General features: G+C 41.0%; 1 protein-coding gene across 1 annotated transcript in view; it reads right to left on the minus strand.

Annotated features, from left to right (window-relative positions):
- LOC145358230 (enhancer of polycomb homolog 1-like) overlaps window positions 1–22297 on the minus strand; it is a 228550-nt gene that overhangs the window by 160725 nt on the left and 45528 nt on the right. Inside the window, exon 2 of the mRNA XM_080212085.1 lies at window positions 4061–4180. Coding sequence (XP_080068211.1) covers window positions 4061–4087 — 27 coding nt within the window. The 5' untranslated portion in view covers window positions 4088–4180. The remainder of the gene's footprint in view (window positions 1–4060; window positions 4181–22297) is intronic.

Below are 22297 nucleotides of genomic sequence, written 5' to 3' on the forward strand. Positions count from 1 at the left end.
ATTAAGAATTGTTCAGAATTATTAAATGCTGCATTTTAATAAAGGGACAGCAGCACTCCAAGGCAATTTGTATATTTACTGAATAAACACTTAGAAGCGCACACAGGGGATAAGGAAAGATGAATCGTCGTTACTTGTATGTAAATGAACTGAGTTGGAATTTTTTTTATATAAAGACTAAACTTTGGATTGTTTTAAGCCACTGAAATATTCAGATTCTTACAAATACCCAAAAAGGTGAAACATTTCCATTTTAAAACACGATGGTGATCATTTTCAGCTTAATGTGACACATTTATGTCAATGGCTAGATGTCTGTGTAATAAATGAATATATTTCATTGTAAAACAGAAGTAATTTGTTTAAAATGGAGATGGTACAATTAGTGTTCTAATTAGAAGTCAAGTACTCTCATTGTCAGCAGGGGCAAAGAGCAATCAACACTGATTCAGTGCACGAGCATACGTTTAAGAGCAACAGATGGTGGGTGCAGGTTCAATGGTAAGGGAATTGGGGAAAAAAATACAGGGCTATAGAGAAAGAAGAGGAGAATATAATTAACAGGTAGTTCTACCAAAAACATGGCAGAACCACAAAAGACCAAATATTAAAGAAGAAAAGAAATAGGTGCCAGGGTAGGTCATTTGGCCCTCTGAGCCAGACCTGCCATTCAATATCATGGCTGACCTAACGATAGCCTTAATTTTACTTTCCTACCTGCCACCATAACCTCTGGTTTCCTTGTAGATCAAAACTCATGTCTAACTCAGTTTTGAAGACGTTTAACAACCCAGGCTCCACTTCTCTCCAGGGTAGTGAATTCCAAAGATTGATAACTGTCAGTGAAAAATTCCTCCACATTACCACCTTATTTTTAAACTGTGCCCCAAGTTCTATGCTTCCCAAGAAAGTCAACCGTTCTTATCAGGGCTGATCATTCAGGACTGAGATGAAAATAAATAATTTCACTCAAAGGGTCATGAATCTTTGGAATTTGCTAGCCCATAGGGTCCCCGATACTTGATTATTCAATATTTAAGGCTGAGATAGACAGAGTTTTGGTCTCCCAGGGATCCACAGATATGGGGAGTGGGCAGAAATTTGGCGTTGAAGCTCAAGATCAGTGCGATCATAATGATTGGCAGAGCGGTCTTGACTGTATAGTCTGTTACTGCTCCCCTTCCTTATTCCTATCAGCATCTACCCTCCCAAGCCTCTGCAGAATCCACATAAACTTCAATGAGTACAGACCCAACCTGCTCAAACTTTTCTCACAAGACTATCGCTTCATTGCATGGAATGTGCGGATCACCCTAGCAAACTTTCTCTGATCTGCTTCCAATGCAAATATCATTTTTTTTTTGAGGCCTTTGCCCAAAAGGCAGATCCTTGTGATTATCTGCCTAACCATGTGCCATGGCATTTTACTATATGGGTAAGGCAAAGAGCAAGTCCAGAAGCTACCCAAGCTGGAATGAGGACCAAATCTCATGACGCTGGCATTAACCTGATCTATATGGAGGCATCTAGCCAACTGAGTTAACTGACCCACCAACTCCTCAAATAAAGGAGACCAAAACTGTCCAGGTGTGGTCTCGCCACTGACCTGTACAGTTGTAACGACTCTTTGTACAAATGGCCTCCTTCAGTGCAGTATGAATCTATGATAAGAAGAAAAGAACGAGTGTTAAAGATGCATCCTCTCATATCTCACGACCATCTGGATCAGGAAATTTTTTTTTTCAGCATTGGTGTTCGGGGAATGTTCGAGAACCAAAAATTATTTCATTTGCGATATTGAGAGAAATACGATTCTTATTGATAAAGATTCATCAATTCTCCATATTGCTTTACGAAGTAGTGAAAGTTACAGTGTTATGCTGTGAAAATAACAATAAGAAAAAGATCAAATGCAAAATGAAATGTTTTAGGAAGTGGATGGTTAGTACGCGAAATGTGCTATCATAAGGAATAATTGAGATGAGTAGCATAAATACTTCTAACTGGAAACTAGATAAACTAATGGCAAAAGGAACAAAGTACTGTTAGCAAAGCTAGAAGAGAAGCAGTGGGAGGCAGCTCATATACAGCATTAACACCAGTATGGAATAGTTGGGTAGAAAGGCCCACTGCGATGCATTTTATATAATCAGGAACAATGTTAGGCTGAATGGTTTCTGTACCATACATCTTCTAAACCCAGTTGACATTAAGCCAAGCTTTGACCTAAAGAGAGCAGAATGGGGCCTGATCTCTTTCCCATTCTCATAGAGTCAAAGAGATTTACATCATGGAAACAGGCCCTTTGGCCGAACTTGTCCATGCTGCCCTTTCTTTTTAAACCCCTAAGCTAATCCCAATTGCCCGCATTTGGCCCATATCCCTCTATATCCATCGTATCCAAGTAACTATCGTGTAACTTTACAAGTAAAATGTAAAGATAACTTTGTACACCCTGCCTTTACTACTCCCTCCAACAGCTTGTTTCAGATACCCACCATCCTCTGTGAAAAAATTGCCTCTCTGGACACTTCTGTATCTTGTCCCTGTCACCTTAAACCTATGCCCTGTAGTTTTAGACTCCCCTACCTTTGGCAAAAGATATTGACCATCTACCTTGTCTATGCCCTTTTTTATAGGCCTCTCTCAGCTCTCAGCCTCCTAAGCTCCAGAGAGAAAAGTCCCAGTCTATTCAGCCTCTCTTTATAACTCAATCCATCAAGTCCCAGCCGCATCCTAGTAAATCTCTTCTGCACTCTTTCTATAATAGGATGACCAGAACTGCACACAGTATTCCAAGCGTTGCCTCACCAATAGCTTGTACAACTTCAAGAAGCCATCCCAACTCCCGTATTCAACGTTCTGACCGATGAAACCAAGCATGCCGAATGCCTCCTTCACCATTCTGTGACTCCACTTTCAAGGAGCTATAAACATGTACTCCTAGATCTCTTCATTCTGTAACTCCTTCCCATCGCCCTACCATTAACTGAGTAAGTCCTGCCCTGGTTCAATCTACCAAATGCATCACCTTGCATTTGTCTAAATTAAACTCCATCTGCCATTTGTCAGCCCACTGGCGCAATTGATCAAGATCCCATTGCAATCAGAGATAACCTTCTTCACTGTCCGTTATGCCACGAATTTTAGTGTCATCTGCAAACTTACTAACCATGCCCCGTATATTCTCATCCAAATCTTTAATTTAAATGACAAATAACAGTGGACCCCGCACTGATCCCAGGCCTCCAGTTTGAAAAACAATTCTCTACAACCACCCTCTAGCTTCTGTTGAGAAGCCAACTTTGTATTCATTTAGATCTCTGCTTACCATCCTGCTCTATAAAATATAAATTTTTTCTTTTAAAAAAAAAGCTTTGCTGAACCTTTGTAAAAATGCTAAGGTTTCATAATTCTGCTGTTTATTGTCCAAACGGACCACTTTAATTTACAAGTACATTTATATTTCTGTATGCAGCCTGATGTACCTTGTCTGTACTTTCACAATGCATCAGCCATGACTAAATCTTTTGGACTTCTATTTCAGATCAAATTCTACACTGTGTTCCACAGATGGCAATATCAATGCTCTGGATCAGGATTTGATGATTTAAGTCTACTGCTCCAATCCCATTTAGGGACAAGACAATTAATCTGACAAAAATCAAAGATAATCCAATTTTTCAGGCAAAGTAATGAAATTACACCACATGTGAAGCATATATATCCTCCAATAAGGCTAACATGGGATCTTATGCCTCAAATGTCCCAATTTATAAAGACAGTTTACCCGATAACACAAGAAGCAATTATTTGAAAGCTTATAAAACAGAAGCAAAACAATTCAAGTTATAACTTATGAACTATTAGTGAAAATAAAGTTGCTAAATGAAAATATATACATTAGACAAAGTATTCAGCGAATTATTTTTTAATTTCAAAAAAATTACAAGATACTGAAGCAATTTCACCACATTAAAGTGGTGATTTCTAGTTTTGTGTAAAATCTCACATGGAACAAAATAATGTACTTTGCATGTAAAGACTTGTAAGGACTTACCAAGCAAGTATTCTTTAATGGGATCATCAAGGCTTTGGTTAAAATTAGTACGCAATATCCAATCCATATTTACAAAATAAATTGGTATGGTTTCTTTTGGGTCCCAATGGAAAGAAAAGCCTGCAAGTATAAAAACCCATTTTAGCAACATTTCTATTGATATTGTAGTATATAATTACAGAAATGTTCATTTCAACTATACATTCAGTTTCAAGCAGGATTTACCTGCATTTCATAATGGCCAAATTTGCCTAATGTTTACATCAGGTAGATAAATAATAATTTCAAGTCATATTCATTCATGTAAAAAGGCACTGTGTGTCAACTGGAATATATATAATCATTTATACCTCAAAGATTACTCAAGCACATATTTTCTGAACCTGGGTACTTAGGCAAAAAATAAATCATTACATAGGATTTATCTTGTTTTGTAGCAACATAATTCAAACTTATCATTTTTGTGCTTCATATTCATCTTTGAGTATCGTTTGATTATACTAGCCTGGGATTTCACTACATAAAATGGTAGAAGTTTCTGTCAGACACTCTGCTTTTCCACATGGTGTGCTGTTTCAAATCTTGCCCATACACTCAGCGCTGAAATCACTGTAAATAGTGTGAACTTGGGGTATTTACCCACTTGCTCCACATTCGAAATGGCTAAAAAAAGTTAGGATTAACGAGAGTTTTTAAGCTGAGTAATAAATGAGAATTTCTGCCAAACAACATCTTTAGTCCTGAAAAATTAATTTTACTAGCCTGGAGTCTTATTTCCTCAAAATAAGGCACACACAGCAGAATTAGAGTGTAGATATCTCAGATTTGTTAGGCTGGTGGAGATTTCAGAGAAAGGGAGGGCAACGGCCATGAAGGAATTTGAAAATAAGGATGAGAAATAAAAAAAAAATCAAGATGTTGCTTCATCAGGAGCCAATGTAAATTAGCAAGCACAGGGTGCTAGAGGAATGGAACTTGTTCTGCGAGTTAAGGCGTAGGCAGCAGAGTTTTAGGTGAACTCAAATTTACAGAGTGTTGAAGTTTGCAGAGTGAATGTGGGCGACCAGCCAGTAGTACATTGGAATTGTCAAATCTAGAAGTAATGAGACATGAATGACAGCTTCAGCAGGAGATTAGAATAGGGGTGAAGTTATGGTTGGAAACAGGCCACCTTAGTTATGGCACTAATGAGGTTGGAAGCTTTTCCTGGGATCAAAACTGACAGATTTAAGAATGTTGTGAGGGAGGGGGATGGTAGTCGTAAATAGAAGCAAAATACTGCAGATATTGAAAATGTGAAATAAAAAGGGGTGGGGGGGGTGGGGGTGGGGTGTCAGCAGCTAGTGAATGAAGTTTGGAGCAGGAACCAAAAACAATGGTGTTGGTCTTCTTAAAAAGTTTGATACATTAACTGAACAGGTTAAAGAACACCACAGTTGCCAACAGATGCAGACAGACAGTCTCCTATAAATTGAGACACACTGAAACAGATGCTTCATTAGTAAAAGTTTCTGCTGAAAAGGCCCTGCAAAAAGTCCAAGTAGTTGTACCCCAATTCAACAGCAAAAGCTATTCCTTTGCTATCAAAGACCAAGCTTTGACCTGATATAAAATGATGATGGCATTGTTTTGCTTCAAAAAACTGACGCTCATTACAACCTTTCCAATCACACATACACACACCATTCCAAATATAATTTTTTTGACATTAATTTCAGGTTTTAGAATTTTAGAACATAAGAACATAAGAAATAGGAGCAGGAGTAGGCCATCTGGCCCTTCGAGCCTGCCCCGCCATTCAATAAGATCATGGCTGATCTGTCGTGGCTCAGTTCCACTTTCCGGCCCTCTCCCCATAACCCTTAATCCCCTCTCTTATCAAAAACCCATCAACCCGCTTTTTGAAAATATTTAGCGAGGCAGCCTCCACCACTTCAATAGGTAGAGAATTCCAGAGATTCACCACCCTTTGAGTGAAGAAGTTCCTCCTCAACTCCGTTTTAAAACACCCCCCCTTTATCTTGAGGCTGTGCCCCCTAGTCCTACTGTCTTTTTTCAGTGGGAAGAGTCTCTCCACCTCTATCCTATCCATCCCATTCATCATCTTATACGTCTCAATGAGATCTCCCCTCATTCTTCTAAACTCCAATGAGTACAAGCCTAGTTTATTCAGCCTCTCCTCATAGTTCAACCCCCTCAACTCCGGTATCAGCCTAGTAAACCTCCTCTGCACTCCCTCCAAGGCCAAAATATCTTTGCGCAGGTGCGGCGCCCAAAACTGCACACAGTATTCCAGCTGCGGCCTCACCAATGCCCTATACAGCTGCAGCAAGACCTCCCTTTACATTGGACCTTGAAAGATGCAGCTATGGTTGAACAGGAGAGAAAAAAAATTTGTAATGAACACATGACTATTCTCCACTTGAAATCTCCTTAGTGATAAAAGTCCAGTCTGATTCTTTTAACTGTAATGTTGTAGTTGTTTAATAAAAATCATTATTTCAAAACATTAAACTAAGTGTTCGAGAAAGGATGGCATGGTGGCACAGTGGTTAGCACTGCTGCCTCAGTGCCAGGGACCCAGTTTCAATTCCTGGCTTGAGCCACTATCTGGTGTAGAGTTTGCATGTTCTCCCAGTGTTTGCACAAGTCTGCTCCGGTTTTCTCCCACATTCTGAAAGACATGCTGGTTAGGGACACTGACCTGAACAGGCGCTGGGGTGTGGCAACTAGAGGATTTTCACAGTAACCTCGTTGCAGTGTTAATGTAAGCCTACTTGTGACTAATAAACTTTGACCTGTTTGTTAAAAGCAAATAAAGTTAGACTTTCTTAATCAAAGCTCCACTTTGTGGATGCCCAAAGAAAGGAAAGTTTATTTATCAGTCACAAGGCTTACATTAACACTGCAATGAAGTTACTATGAAATTTCCCTAGGCGCCTGTTTGGGTCAATGCACCTAACCAAATTCCCTTAATGGGCATACAAATAGATACATGCACGATTCCTACAGTAGCCATTATAAAGAGAGAAGTTATTCTCTGAAGTTTGATGAGAACAAACAATAGTTACTAATGCGTTGCTCACAGAAAAAGTCAAAGAGTAGCAAGTCACTCTCGCCTTTTTCCCCATTCTCGAGCCCCCACAACACCCCTAATACCAATGCAGCTCAGAATTTAGGTTGTTAGTTGAAAACAGTCTATTTAATTCCAAGCGGGATCACGTGACACAAAGCGGCTGCTGTCTATATGCGGTGTTTGGAAGGAATCCTGTACAGCAGTCCAGCACTGATTTTGGTTTTGCATTTATTAATTTCCGCACTTGTTTCCTGGAACTGCAGTAATTTTTTCTCTAGCAGCAGTGAGTTGGAAACAATGCACACTCAGTTACATTTTAAACGACTCTATTTTCAACAGCCAGGGGGAGCTGGACAACATATCGACTACAAACTACATGCCATTTATTTATTTTCCAACGTCACATATTAGCAGCAGAAATATTCTGATGTTTATAGGATTGTTTCTGTTTTTTTTAAAAACTGCCAGAGGCTCCTTTGGGCACTAACTGACACATCAATTTAGCACAAACACATCCATGCAGGTAGCAATTAAACGCTGTTGTTTTAAGAATTTATTTGAGAAAAATCATACAACTTGCAAAGTAGAGGATGTGAAATTCTCATCACTTCATCTTATGTAAATCAACATCATCTGAATCATATCCAACCCTCCCGCGCATTCGCACCATTTTGTTCCGTGCTGCCTGTGGCTACAATCCTTCACTTCCTCTGCATTTGCTGCATTGTTGTTGTAACTTTACAGCTGGTAGATTACTTGCACCAAATTTTCTTTCAGTTTCTCACACTAGCAGGCAGAGCCTTGAAACACTCATTGTCTGTCCTGTGTGTGTGCACAGAGCCATACGTGGCAACCTCAGGAAAAAAGGAAGAGCTGACCAATAATTTTAAAAAGCTGACAACGCGAAACAAGACCTAAATATAGGCCCATGACACGTAGCAGCACCAGCCAGTGCTATTCTCGGTTACTCTTCCCTTCTCTTGGTTTTCTCCCTGTTATGCTCCTCTCTGCCCATTATACCATCTGATGGGCAGGATTCAAATTAAAACAACTTGAAGTCATATAGCACCTTTAACATAAAGTACTCCGTGGGAGTATTATAAAGCAAAAGTATGACAGAAGGACACCCAAGAGATTGGTCTACTCCTGCGTCTTACAGCCCAAGTCTGATCTGCCCGCCATTCAATATCGTGGCTGATCTTGGATCTCAACTTCACTTCCACCTTCCCCCCCCCCGCAATCCCAACCCCAACCTGCAAAAGCCCACAAGGGTATATTAGATTTGATGATCAAAAGCTTGGTCAAAGAACTAGATTTTAAACTAACACTCACTCCAATATCTGTTGCTGCAATTCTAGTATTTCTGTAAAGAGAACTGGAGATGGAGCAGGGTGTGTACCTTCCATTCCCAGTGGTCTGAAACTAGATGGCGGAAGTGTTCGTGTGGACATACTGAATGAATGGGAGTCAAGGGAAAGAAGCTGGCTATGATGGATAATAAGCAGAGCACAAGCTGTTTTAATAGAATGATGGTTTCATACACTTTCAATGAAATAATGATGAGTGATCACTGGGTTGAAATGTTAACTAGTTAACATTAAATAGGCACAATTAGCATCTTGCTGTTGTTTCCTTCTCCTCCTGCAGGCTTTCATCTGTTTCCAAGATGAGTTTTTTTTCCCTAGAACAGATCGTTAGTTTGTTGCCAGAGGCTTATAGCTTGAGGGGCACCACTACATATCAAACATGATTGATCAGCAGTCTCTCCTGCTCTTACCACCAGCCATTGACATGTTGGAAAGATTTTGCAGTTTGACACTCAACCTGTTGGCCGCTTTATGAACACACCTTCCTTGGGACCTCAAGCCCTGCTGAGGGACGTGAAGTGGGAATGCCGGCGTTGGACTGGCGTAAACACAGTAAAAAGTCTGACAAAGAGGCAGTCCCCTCGAAAGCTTGTGAGTATTATCAAATAAACCGGTTGGACTAAAACCTGGTGTTGTCAGACTTTTTACGGAGGGACGTGAACCCAGAGCTTTTGGTTCAAAGGCAATGATGCTACCTATTGTAGTACAAGGCCTCAGCAATTAGCATGCCTTCAGTGTTAATAGGGCAATTTATGCAGGGGGAGATTGTTTCCAATCATATTTATTTTTGCATAGCAAGTGTAGTGGGCATGTATAACACCACCCTCAACAATTCAATTCTGCAGTTATAAGAAATCCTCACAGCCTGAAATTCCCCTCACTGGGAGCACATTCATTGGTGTCTACCAGTGTACATTTAGTGGGAAGATACCTCAATAGCATGAATCAGGCAAATGCAAGTGCCACTTGAAGCACAACTCCAGTGCTCATCCATTTGAAACTTGCTAACAACTCATGTGGTAACCCATATTCTTTTCCGCTTCCCTCTCCCCTAGAGCAAGGGGGATAATATGCAATAATTTTGTTTTCAAATTGTAAATCCTCTTTAAAGCCAATGTTGGACCCCAGCAATGAGACTCACATACACCCTTGTGGAGGCCAGTATGCTTCAATCCAAGTTAGCATGATGTGGAGATGCCAATGTTGGATTGGGTAGGCATAGTAAGAAGCCTCGCAACATCAGGTTAAAGTCCAACAGGTTTATTTGGTGAGTCACCTGATGAAGGAGCAGTGCTCTGAAAGCTCATGCTACCAAATAAATCTGTTGGACTTTAACCTAGTGTTGAGAGGCTTCTTACTGTGTCAATCCAAAGTTGACTGCTATTGTCACGTGGGATCCCATTTCAGGTGCCAGAAATGAGGCCACCTGTCTATCTGAAGGACCATGTAGAGTAAAAGCATGGAAATAATTGAGACAGTGCAGCAATCACAGCTCCCTCTGTTTCCCTTGCGGCCCTTGCATTCTTGCTCAGGGCCAACACAGGGAGAAAGGAAGAAACCCGAGACAAGTCCAGCCTGCATGATTTTGACTACCAGCCATTAGATTCTGCTTTCAGAGTATCTTTTGCTACTTTCATACATTTAATAATGAAAACAAAATATTGGAAGGATGTTTTGTGCAACAAATAACATTTGCAGTACCGTTCAGAGACTGGTGTTCTAAATTCAGTTAATGGAAGATGATAGTTTGTCAGTGATGGGTAACAAATCTAGGAATACAAACAAGAAGCACAACATATGGATACAGTAAACCTCTGGTATTCGGTGCAGTATAGTAGCATTGAAAAATACAAATCACTCTGTCTACACAGTGGGTCAAATTTCATCAACTGTTTCAGCTATGTCAAATGCAAGTAGACGCACAATGAAAGCCGAATGTACAGGAAATGGGTATCTGAATAGTACAGATTCTAAAAAAAATGAAATTTTTAAATATTCACTTGTCATTATAAGAACATAAGAAATAGGAGCAGGAGTAAGCCATCTAGCCCTTCGAGCCTGCCCTGCCATTCAATAAGATAATGGCTGATCTGAAGTGGATCAGCTCCACTTTCCTGCTTTCTCCCCATAACCCTTAATTCCCCTGTCTATCAGAAACCTATCTACCCGTGACTTAAATATATTCAGTGAGGTAGCCTCCACCACTTAGTTTCTGTATATATGTTGCACTGCAGCTGTCATGACAGGACATGCTGGGGGGGGGGGGGGATCAGCAGGGTAAATATACAGGGTTACAGGAACAGGGCCTGGGTGGGATTGTACTCAGTACAGACTTGATTGGCCAAATAGCCTCCTTCTGCACTGTAGGGATTCTATGATTCTATGACAAACAAACATTCACTCTTTAAATTTAGAATTCCAATCAAAATCTGCTGCTCTACAGTCAACCTGCATCCCTCCTTTGCAATGCACCAGAAAATGGTGATCTTAGCAAATGGAAGGGATAAAATCCATTGTAGGGGACATATCTACTTCATTCGATCTTGTGATAAGATGAAGGTGTTTCACAACTTTAAACCCCATCTGTGAAGTTATGACTGAAGAGATTTTGAGACATTCTTTAACCAGAAGTTCCTTATTAGGTTCAGTAAGTTATGCAGATAGGAGCAAGAAGAACATGGGCAAAGCAGGTGTGTGTTAACACAATGACAGATGGGGATCAACATGGGGACGTACCCTGCTCCAAGAGCAGAGTTTTCGGTTAGGAGGGAGGTGAATGAGAGTGGGCTCTTCAGTTCAGCACACGTTACATGTGGGGACCATCAAATCATTGTAAATAATCACTGCCCTTTTGCAGATTCTTTCATTGCACCAAAACTTCACCTTTCAGTGCCCAAACTGAGAACTAGAATATTTTGGCCTTGGAGGGAGTGCAGAGGAGGTTTACTAGGCTGATACCGGAGTTGAGGGGGTTGAGCTATGAGGAGAGGCTGAATAAACTGGGCTTGTACTCGTTAGAGTTTAGAAGAATGAGGGGAGATCTCATTGAGACGTATAAGATGATGAATGGGATGGATAGGATAGAGGTGGAAAGACTCTTCCCGCTCAAAAAAGACAGTAGGACTAGGGGGCACAGCCTCAAGATAAAAGGGGGGCGGTTTAGAATGGAGTTGAGGAGGAACTTCTTCACTCAAAGGGTGGTGAATCTCTGGAATTCTCTGCCCGTTGAAGTGGTGGAGGCTGCCTCGCTAAATATTTTTAAGACGCGGGTTGATGGGTTTTTGATAAGAGAGGGGATTAAGGGTTATGGGGAGAGGGCGGGAAAGTGGAACTGAGCAGCGACAGATCAGCCACGATCTTATTGAATGGCGGGGCAGGCTCGAAGGGCTAGATGGCCTACTCCTGCTCCTATTTCTTATGTTCTTATGTTCTTATTCAAGGCTTCTAGCCAAAGAAACTACTGTGATTTAGAAATTCCTCTATGGGGTCAGCAGCCCCTATTTCAGTGCTACAACTTCTTCAGAAAAGTCAGGAACTTGCCACACAATAAAGGTGTTACAGCTCTTCCTTGGACAATGGCTATTAACCCCCCAAAAATATGATGCATTTTTGATTGTCAGATCTGCTGATGTGGTAGCTGACCAATGGGAGCAGATTTGACCTTACCCGGCACACAAACTTGCAATTAAACAAAACAATTAGGATTAGAATACTGAAAAAGTAGATATTCCTGTCAGGACTACAAAAGGAATTGAAATCTGGATGGCCCAGGCTTTCAATTTAATTAAAAAAATAAATCCACATCACGAGTCCAGCGGCATAATGTTGTGAGCTTATACAATCTATTTATACACCACAGTATTTTAGCTTGAATATTTCTGTCCTGTACATCTAAACCCCAATATTTGTTTTTTTCAGAGGACAAATCCCCTCAAATAATCATTTCAACAGTTTCTAATTGTAGAATCCAGGAATGATTGCAACCCAGGAAGTCATTCAGCACAGTGTCCATTTTGGCTCTCTGCGACAGTGAATCAGGAGTCCCACTCCCCTGTCTTTTCCCTACAATGTAGCCCTGCAATTTTTTTCTATTCTGATAATATAATTCTCTTCTGAGCCCGATCTTCCTCCAAATCCTCAGGTAATGCATTCAGATCTTAACCACTGGCTGTGTAAAAATTATTTTCCTCTGGGTCTTTGGACAATGACTTTACAAACAACGTCTGCTGGTTCTTAATCCTTCCACCAACAGGGACAGTTTCTCCACATCTACTCTGTCCAGGCCCCTCATGATTCTAAACACCTCCATCAAATCTCCTCTACATGTATGTCTGAGCAGTACATGTAGGTTAATTGTGGACTTGTTTTATTCGCTTGTGGCCAGGCTAGCACTTACTGCTCGTCCCTCATTATCCTACAGAAGGTGGTGGTGAGGCTCTGTCTCAAACCACTGCAATCCACATCAACAGTGCTATTAGCAAGGGAGTTCCAGGATTTTGATCCAGCAACAGTGAAGGAATATTTCCAACTCAGGAAGGTGTAGGATGGTTTGGAGGGGAACTTGGTGTTCCTACGTGGCAGCTATTCTCATCTTTCTAGGGCAGTGGCATTTGCTCTGCAGCCCTTGGGTCTTTTGTGCCCTGCACTCATCTATCTGGTGCTCCCATCCAGAAGATAGAAGAAAAAATGTAATCCAGGTGATGGGAGTGTTATCCACCAGCTGGAGACCTGGCAAGAGCCTCGCATTGATTCCTTTGAGGAAGGCCTACTGTATTAAGTACCAATAAGAGGCCTTCCCAGGCAGCAATCCCAACTCAAAGAGCTGCTGGTCAGAGGCAGACAACATTGCATTGGCATCCGTGTCACTAGGGGAGCATTGCAGCTGCCAGCCACACACAGGGTTCATTTAATAAACCAGGCTGTCAGTTAGTGAGGACAGGGTGGGTGTCACAGGGAGGTTCCACCCAACAATATCAAAACAGATGAAAATTTTACATTTAAATGTTTTTATTACAACTCATGTGATTATCTTTTGTAATTTCTTGTCAATGGCAACCTCCACAACTTTGAAACTGGTTGATTCAGTAATTGCGTTGCTGTTGATGTCAGAGTCATAGAACAACAAGCACAGAAACAGAACCTTCAGTCCAACCGGTCCATGCTGACCATGGTGCCCTCCCAGCTAGTCCCAATTGCCCATATTTGGGCCACATCCAGCTAAGCCTTTCCCGTCCATGTACTTATCCAAATGTTTTTTTAAATCTTGCCATTGAACGTGACTCAACCACTTTCTGTGGCAGCTCATTCCCATGGGAAAATGGTTGGATTCTCTCTTGTTGAAGATGGTCATTGTCGTCAGGGACTTGTATGGTGCAAATGCTACTTCCCACTATCATCCCAAACCTAAATATTGTCCAGGTCTTGCTGCATATACAGAGACTGCATCAGTATCCGAGAAGACACAAACGGTGCTGAATATTGTGCAGCAAAACATCCCTACTTCTGACCTTACGATTGAGGGAAGGTCACTGATGAAGCAGCTGAAGATTGTGATTCAGACACTATGCTAAGAAACTCCTACAACCAGGATAAATTAGCTTCCCACAAGTAGGTATGGCACTAAAAATGAAGAGCTTTCTTCTTGACTCCCACTGACTTGAATTTTGCTAGGGCTCTTTGATGTCACATTTATTTTGCTCACCAGATTAGCCAGGAGTCAAATGTGACTAACAATTACATTTTTGATTAGCAAACAAAGAACAGAGCTGGTCATTGAGCATATGATCTCAATATACTGTTGCATGTTTACTTAAATTTGTGGTACATTTGAAGAAATCCAGAAGAGAACCTGCAGTGGGAAGAAAAGGCTCGAGAGATTATCACTGCATGCAAAGCTTTTTTGAAGTCACCAGGGCCACTGATAGACCAAAATCAATGGAAAAATTCCCCTTCATTCACAGGATGGCATTTCTCTTGTGAAAAATTACAATGTCATCTACCAATTTTAGAAACAGTGAAATCAGTGACTATTCCCATAGTGTCCTGTGGTAGAACTCACGAGTGAGCCACCATCAGCGGGACAAGCACAAGCAATCAGACTGATTAAAAAAAAAACAAAAGCTTGCAGCCCTGATTACATTCCTATTGAGGTCCTCAAAGCTGGTGGAATTTTGCTCACATCAATACTCAATGTGCACACTATTCATTAGACATGTGTTGCTGGCTGGCCAGTATTTATTGCTCATCCCTAGTTGCTCTTGAAGGGCAGTTGAGAATCAACCACATTGCTGTGGCTCGAGTCACATGTAGGCCAGGCTGGGAAAGGACGGCAGATTTCCTTCTCTAAAGGATATTAAATGAACCAGCTGGACTTTTTCGACAGTCGATAATGGTTTCATCAGTACATTCTTAATTCTAGATTTTTTTTATTGAATACAAATTTCACCATCTCATGTGGCACGATTCAAATCTAGGTCCCCAGAACATTAGCTGAGTTTCTGAATCACTAGTCTAGCGATAATACCACCAGACCATCACCTCCTCTATACATCACGTACATTGGCCTGCATTTTCTATTAGTGTTAATACCTGTAGCTGAAGCAATCGTCACTTAGCCACACTTTTAGTGGGCAATTTTTATTAGAAATTTCTATTGATGGCAGGGACAAATGGTCTGACAGTGAGCACATATTATAGCACTCCCAATTCTCAGATTTTTTTAATAGTCTTTGCCATATTCCAAGTCTCTTCTTTTAATTGGATAAGTCCTCAGCAAGTCAGAGATGGATTGTTCTACTCAGTTTGGGTGCCATCTTACCTGCTGTTCACGCCATGCCTCCACTGCAGTGAGGTCAGAGAACTTAGTGGCTAGCCACATCTCCATTTGCTGCAGCAGGATGGAAAAGTTCTGTTGGCAAGAACGGTGATAAGATTCTGACTTTTGTCTTTTTAATGGAATTTTCATTTCATATTTTGACCTGTTTCTTTAACTGTTTCCACTATTTATCACCACATCTGTTAGTCTGTTTATCCAATCAACCATAGCCAGTTCTTCCCACAAACCCATTTTACTGCTTTTCTTTAAGTTTAAAGATTCTTGATCAGAACTGGAATGTGTCGCATTTAAGATGAAATTCAATTATATTATGATCACTCTTGCCCAATGGACTATTATACTATGTGATTATGAATCAGACTTGCCTCATTGCACAAAAAGAAAAAAAAAGGTGAAAAATATTTGCCATATTCTATTTTTCCTGTAATGCATCATCGTGAGAATTTGGCTTGCCACAGTGTGACAGGCAGATTAGATTGTTCAGTTGACCGAGTAAGGATGGTGCATACACAGTAACTACAAGATTACCACATCTGGTTTAATACTGAATATTCATATTATGCACATAAATCAGCCTGTATTTCCATGGTTTTGAAGTGCTCTTGCATTTTGTGAAGTAATCCCCCGAATTCGTTGTGGGCTCCATGTTTTGGCTGAAATTCCAATGTGCATGTTACAAACTGGAAGTGAGAAAGGGAATGAGTAATACCAAAAGATGAACCATTACCCCAGGAAAAGGGTCCACTTTAAAAGGTTACAATTCAACTGACTCGAGGAGAAATTCATCAAAGCATGTATTTTTCCTACTATCCTGAATAAGCATTTTTATTACTACATTGAATGGGCAACACATCATATTCCCCAACTCCCCAGTAAAAAAAATTACCTGACAACAGCAATAATAGCATATAAACTCTGGCCCATTGTAGAATTTTAAAGAGATGAAATAATACCACTGGAAATCGATTGGGTAATAATATCTGTAAGACTCCAAAATCCCAAGTTTCACCCAGAGTCCAGTGTGGGAAACATGTCAAACCCCATAACATTTCCTATGTCAGGTTGCTGAAATACTTTACTGAGATTAATGGCTGGTCTGTCTCAATCCCACTGCCCACATGATGCAATAGTTTCCAGAACTGTAATAGTGCAGGAGGCCCATCATGTCTGCACTGGCTTCTGTATAACCAGCTTGCCTCAGTGTTCCCCCCATCTTCTTCCTATAATCTTGAACATTCTCCTTTTTCAGATAACAGTAATTCCATTTTGAATGCATCAATTGAACCTGCTTCCACCACCACTCTCAGGCAGTGCACTCCAGACCCTAAACACTGCTGTGTAAAAGTTTCACCCCATTTTACTTTTGCCAATTATTTTAAATCTGTGCCACCTTGTTTTCGATCCTTTCACAAATAGGAATAGTTTCTCCCCATCTACTCTGCCCAGACCACTTGTGATTTTGAATACGTCTATCAAATCTCCTCTGTTTTCTTTTGTCCAAAGAAAACAGTCCTAACTTCTCCAATCTATTTTCATTGAAGTTCCTCATCCCTGGAATTATTCTCATGAAACTTTCTGCACTGACTAATGCCTTCAAATTGTTTATAGCCACAAATGTGAGACATCAGCTTATTGCTCCACTGACTTGCTCATAGTTCTACAGAGGCTTTCAGAGCAGTCCCGTATTAGATACTTACCGTTCATTTCACCCTGAATACTGTGCTCAGTTCTGGTCGCCTCATTACAGAAAGGATGTGGAAGCCATAGAAAGGGTGCAGAGGAGATTTACAAAGGATGTTGCCTGGATTGGGTGGCATGCCTTATAAGGATAGGCTGAGAGAGATCGGTCTTTTCTCCCTGGAGAGACAAAGGATGAGGGGTGATCTGATAGAGGTACATAAGATGATGAGAGGTATAGATTGAGTGGATTCTCAGAGGCCCAGGGCTGAAATGGTTGCCACAAGAGGACACAGGTTTACGGTGCTGGGGAGTAGGTACGGAGGAGATGTCAGGGGTAAGTTTTTCACTCAGGAGAGTGGTGGGTGCATGGAATTGGCTGCCGGCAGTGGTGGTGGAGGCAGATTCGATAGGGTCTTTTAAGAGACTTTTGGATAAGTACATGGAGCTTAGTAAGATGGTGGGTTATAGGTAAGTCTAGTAGGTTGGGACATGTTTGGCGCAACTTGTGGGCCGAAGGGCCTGTTTGTGCTGTAGTTTTTCTATGTTTCTATGAACTGCTGAACTTTCAAACTGAATGTAGCAGGAAATTCCCTGGAAACCTTGCATAGACCTGCATGATGTTCCTGTGACCCAGCCACTAAGTGAAAATTAATGGAGAAGCATGGAGTTCATGAACACAGTGGCTGGTGTTCCAGTGCTTTGATGGCAATGTGTGTGCAATCAAAGACACCATGTTAGCAAGATAAGCTAGCCACTGTTGCAAGTCCTGTGCTTTCTCCTTTTAAATGGAGGTCACTACAGAAGATAATGTTTCTCCCCCGGCAAAAAGGGCATCAGTCAACTGCTTAATGTAGACTGGGAAATACATCTTACGGCAGCCTAAAAAGGATCCAACAGTGATAAAAATTCACAGCTGTAGAAACTTTAAAGGCAGTTTGCAGAAATCTTCAAAATCTGTCTGGAGAAGTGCATTCAACACTGTTCAAATAGGTTGAAGCAGGTTGCATAACTCTACAGTACAGAGGGATCTGGGTGTTCTGGTACATGAATCACAAAAAAAGTTAGAACACAGGTACAGCAAGTGATTAGGAAGACAACTGGAACGTTGGTATTTATTGCAAGGGGTATAGAACATAAGTGCTGTACAGGGCCTTAGTGAGACAGCCATCTGGAATACTGCATACAATTTTGGTCTCCTTACTTAAGGATGTAATTGCATAAGAAGTGGTTCAGAGAAGGTTTAGTCAACAGATTCCTGGAACGAAGGGAGGAAAGGCTAAGCAGATAGGGAATATATCATTGGAATTTAAAAGAACGAGAGATAATCTTAAAGATCCTGAGGGGATTTGATTGTTTAGATGCTGAGTGAATGTTTCCCTCTGTGGAGGAGTCCAGGGTGCACAGTTCAAAAATTAAGGGCTCCCATTTAAGACTGAAATGAGGAGAACCCCTCTCCTCAGGGGAACTTTAATTGATGGACTTCTCATCCCCAGAGAGTATTGTGGGCTGGGATAATGCATATATGCAAGGATGTACGAGACACATTTGTGCTCAAAAGGGAGTCAGGCATTACCAGCGTGCGTACGCATGCATGGTCACAATCACATCCACCATGATTGTATCGAATGGTGGAGCAAGCTCGAGTGGCCAAATTGCTTATTGCTGCTCCTAATTATTTTTTGTGGTCAAGGTTGGTGCACGATCATGTGAGATCTCCCCTCCCCTTGCTGGTGGTTGCTGTTCCTTCTTGTCCAATTCTTCCTCAATCCACAAAAGCACCGACAACAATTACATGCCGACACACAAAGAGCTTGCAAGAGTAAGATGCCCAAATAAAGTGAATGTAGTTGGAAAGCTCCCCATGAAAATAAAATGGTGATTCAGTGAACTGCAACTAAGAGCTCTTTTCAGTTAGAAAGGAGGGGTCTTCCACAAAAGGCAGTAAAATTAGGGGTCCCGATAACATCATTGAGGGGTGATGTTTCAATGTTAATGAGCCCCTGACTAGGCACCTGTTACATTTTTTTTTAAGATGGAGGCTGGCAGGAATGATTCAATAATGTTGCAGAGACAATTTTAACATGTGCGCTGTTTGTGATTGATCGGCTGGGTTAAAAATCCCAGTGTTCATCTTGATCTCTGCATTGTCAGAAGAAAAGCCTTTCACGCCAGGTTGACTTTACAACAAATTAGTTATAAGCTGTGACAAAAAGATTACAATAATATAATTCAGTATGTGATGTCAAATATTTACTTATTTTGGTTGCTCCCAAAGTGGAACATCCATACAAAAAGATAAAAATAAAAGCCTCAAGCAGAAAATATAGAGTAAAAAAAAGTACAAATTCAGCCTTCAGTGCAAATAAAGTTCGAACAGTTAATTGAACTAATATTGATGAATTAAAGTAATCAGCACACATCTGTCAAGAGAAAGTTGTGTTTAATTTGCTGGAGTTTTTTTTCCATCAGGCAAGAGAGAGATATGAGTAATGTGGTTGATGGAGTGTACGTGGACTTCCAAAAGAGCTATGATAAAGTGCCACATAACAAGCTTGCCAGCAAAGATAAAGGTCATGGAATAAAAGTGGCAGCAATGATACAGAATTGACTGAGTAATAAAGGGAGTGAGGCTGACAGTTGTTTTCAGATTGGAAGATGTACAGTGGGAGTTCTTTAGAGATTGATATTAGAACTGTCACTTTTTTTTGATCTACATTAATGATTTAGACTTGGTAACAATTTCAAAATTAGCAAGTGACATGAAATTTGGGAGTGTGAACTATCAGGAGGATAGTATTAAACTTCAAATAGGACACAGGTTGATGGGATGGGTGAACAAATGGCCAAAAGAATTTAATGCAGTATGAAACGGTATATTTTAGTAGGAAGAGTAAAGAGGGGCAATACAAAACAAAAGGATACAATTCTAAAGCGGTTGCAGGAGAAGAGGACCTGGGGCATATTTTCACAAACTAGGGAAGGTGGTAGGGCAGTTTGAGAAAGGAATTAATAAAGCATAGAGGATCCCAGGCTTCATTAATAGACATATAGAGTACGAAAGTTATGGCAGACTTCATAAAACACTGGCTTGACCTCAAATGAGTTGCGGCGGGCTTCAATTCTGGGCACTTCACTTTAAGAAGGATATGAAGACATTTGAGAAGGTGAAAAATAGATTTCCACTAACAATTCCAGGGATGAGTAACCTACAGATCAAAAACAGTTCCTGTTTCTCCAGTACAGAAGACCAAGACCAGACACGATCGAGGTATTTATATTCAAAATCATAGGGGCTCTGGACAGAATAGGTTCGGAGAAGCTGTTTCCATCTGCGGAAGTGTTGGCAACCAAAGGACGTTTAAAGCCAAATGGCAAAATGAGAGAAAACTTTTCTTCCCTACCCTCCACTATGCAATGTGGGGTTAGGATCTGGAATGTACTGCCAGTGTGTACAGGAGGTACGTTTAATCGTAGTTTTCAAAAGAAAATGGGACAATTACCTGAACAGAAAAAAATGCATGACCATGAGGAAAGAATCTGGGGCTAAGTTGCTGCTGCAGAGAGTAGGATGGGCTGAATGGCCTCCCTCTGTGAAGCAGCCATTCTACAGGAGAAGCTTTGTGGTTGATGGCTTCCCAATAACTTGACTGCATTCTGACTGTTGGAGAGATTTGTTGCCAATGAAAAGCAAGCAGTAAAAGATCACTCAATAAGAAATACATTAAAGCTGGGTGAAGTTGCTCTAGGCCAGAGATACATTTCTGAATGTGTTGCATTTCTGCTGCCCTGCTGTCAGGTCATTAATGAACTCGTATAACAAGATGATACATGCCAGAAAACATGCAAGTAAAGCAACAATAGGCCTTTTTTGCCCTACACAAGAAGTAGAAGGAGTAGGCCACTGTAGGCAACTCAGTGGTTAGATCTGCTGCCTCACAATTCCAGGGACCCGGGTTCAATGCCAGCCTTGAGTCACTGTGTGGAGTTTGCACATTCTTTAGCTGTCCCTCCCACACTCCAAAGATATGCAGGTTAGATGGAATGGGCGTACTAAGTTGTCCTTTAATGTCCCAAGATGTGTAGATTAGGGAGAATAGTGGGGGTAAATGCACATGGTCAGGGAAAGGAGGTGGGCCTGGGTAAGATGCTCTGTCAAGAGAGTTGGTGCAGACTTGACTGGGCCAAATGGCCTCCTTCTGCACTGGAGTGATTCTATGATTCTACCAGGCTCTTCAAGCCTGGCCCGCTGTTCAATATGATCATAACTGATCTATGCAAGCCTCACCTCACTTTTCTGTGCCATTTCCCCACAGCCCTCTATTTATCAAATATTTATCCACCTCCACTTTGAATACTTCTAATGAACCAGCCTCAACTACCTTTTGGGGCAGAGAATCCAGAGATTCACCACTCTGAGAAGAAATTCCTATACACTTTAGTTTTAAATGACCAACCCATTATGTCCCCTTGTTCATGACTGTCCCATTAGGGAGAACATTTTATCATCTACCCTATAACCCCTCTTACGTTTGAATAAAGGTCACCCCTTACCTCTGAACTCCAAGGAATACAGACTCAGGCTATTTAGTGTCCCTTGATAGGACAATCCTCTCGTTCTAGGAGTTGGCCGAGTGAATCTCCTTTGGACTGCCTCCAATGTTAATATACCCTTTTTTTTTAGGTAAGGGGACCAAAAACTGTACTCAGTTTACCAGGTGAGGCCTCACCAACACTTTGTAGAATTGCAACAAAACTCCAATCCCTCTTGCAATAAAAGGTCAAAATGCAGTCTGCCTTCTTAACTACCTGGTGGACCTGACTACTAGCTTTTTGTGATTCATGCACAAGGACACTTCGATTCCTCCACACTTCACCACTCACTTGCAGTCTCTCTTCATTTAGATATTAATCTGCTTTGATTCCTCCTACCAAAGTGCATGATCTCACACTTTCCCATTAAACTCCATTTGTCAGGTTTTCATAGTCACCCAATCCATCTAAATCCCATTGCAGAATCACAGTATCCTCGTCACAACCTCCCTTCCACCTATCTTCATTTTATCGGCAAATTTAGAAACCTTACATTTTGTTCCTTTGTGCAGATCATTAATTTAAAGCGTGAACAATTGCAGGACAAGAACTGATCCCTGAGGTACTTTACTAGTTACATCTTTCCACTCTGAAATGGAACCTATTTATTCTAACACTTTGTTTTCTATGTGACAGCCAGTATTCATGCTAACATGTTTCCTCCAATTCTACAGGCTTGTGCTTTATGC

This window comes from Carcharhinus amblyrhynchos, chromosome 2 (assembly GCF_965287045.1).
Source record: "Carcharhinus amblyrhynchos chromosome 2, sCarAmb.v2.hapA, whole genome shotgun sequence".
Classification (NCBI taxonomy): Eukaryota; Metazoa; Chordata; class Chondrichthyes; order Carcharhiniformes; family Carcharhinidae; genus Carcharhinus; species Carcharhinus amblyrhynchos.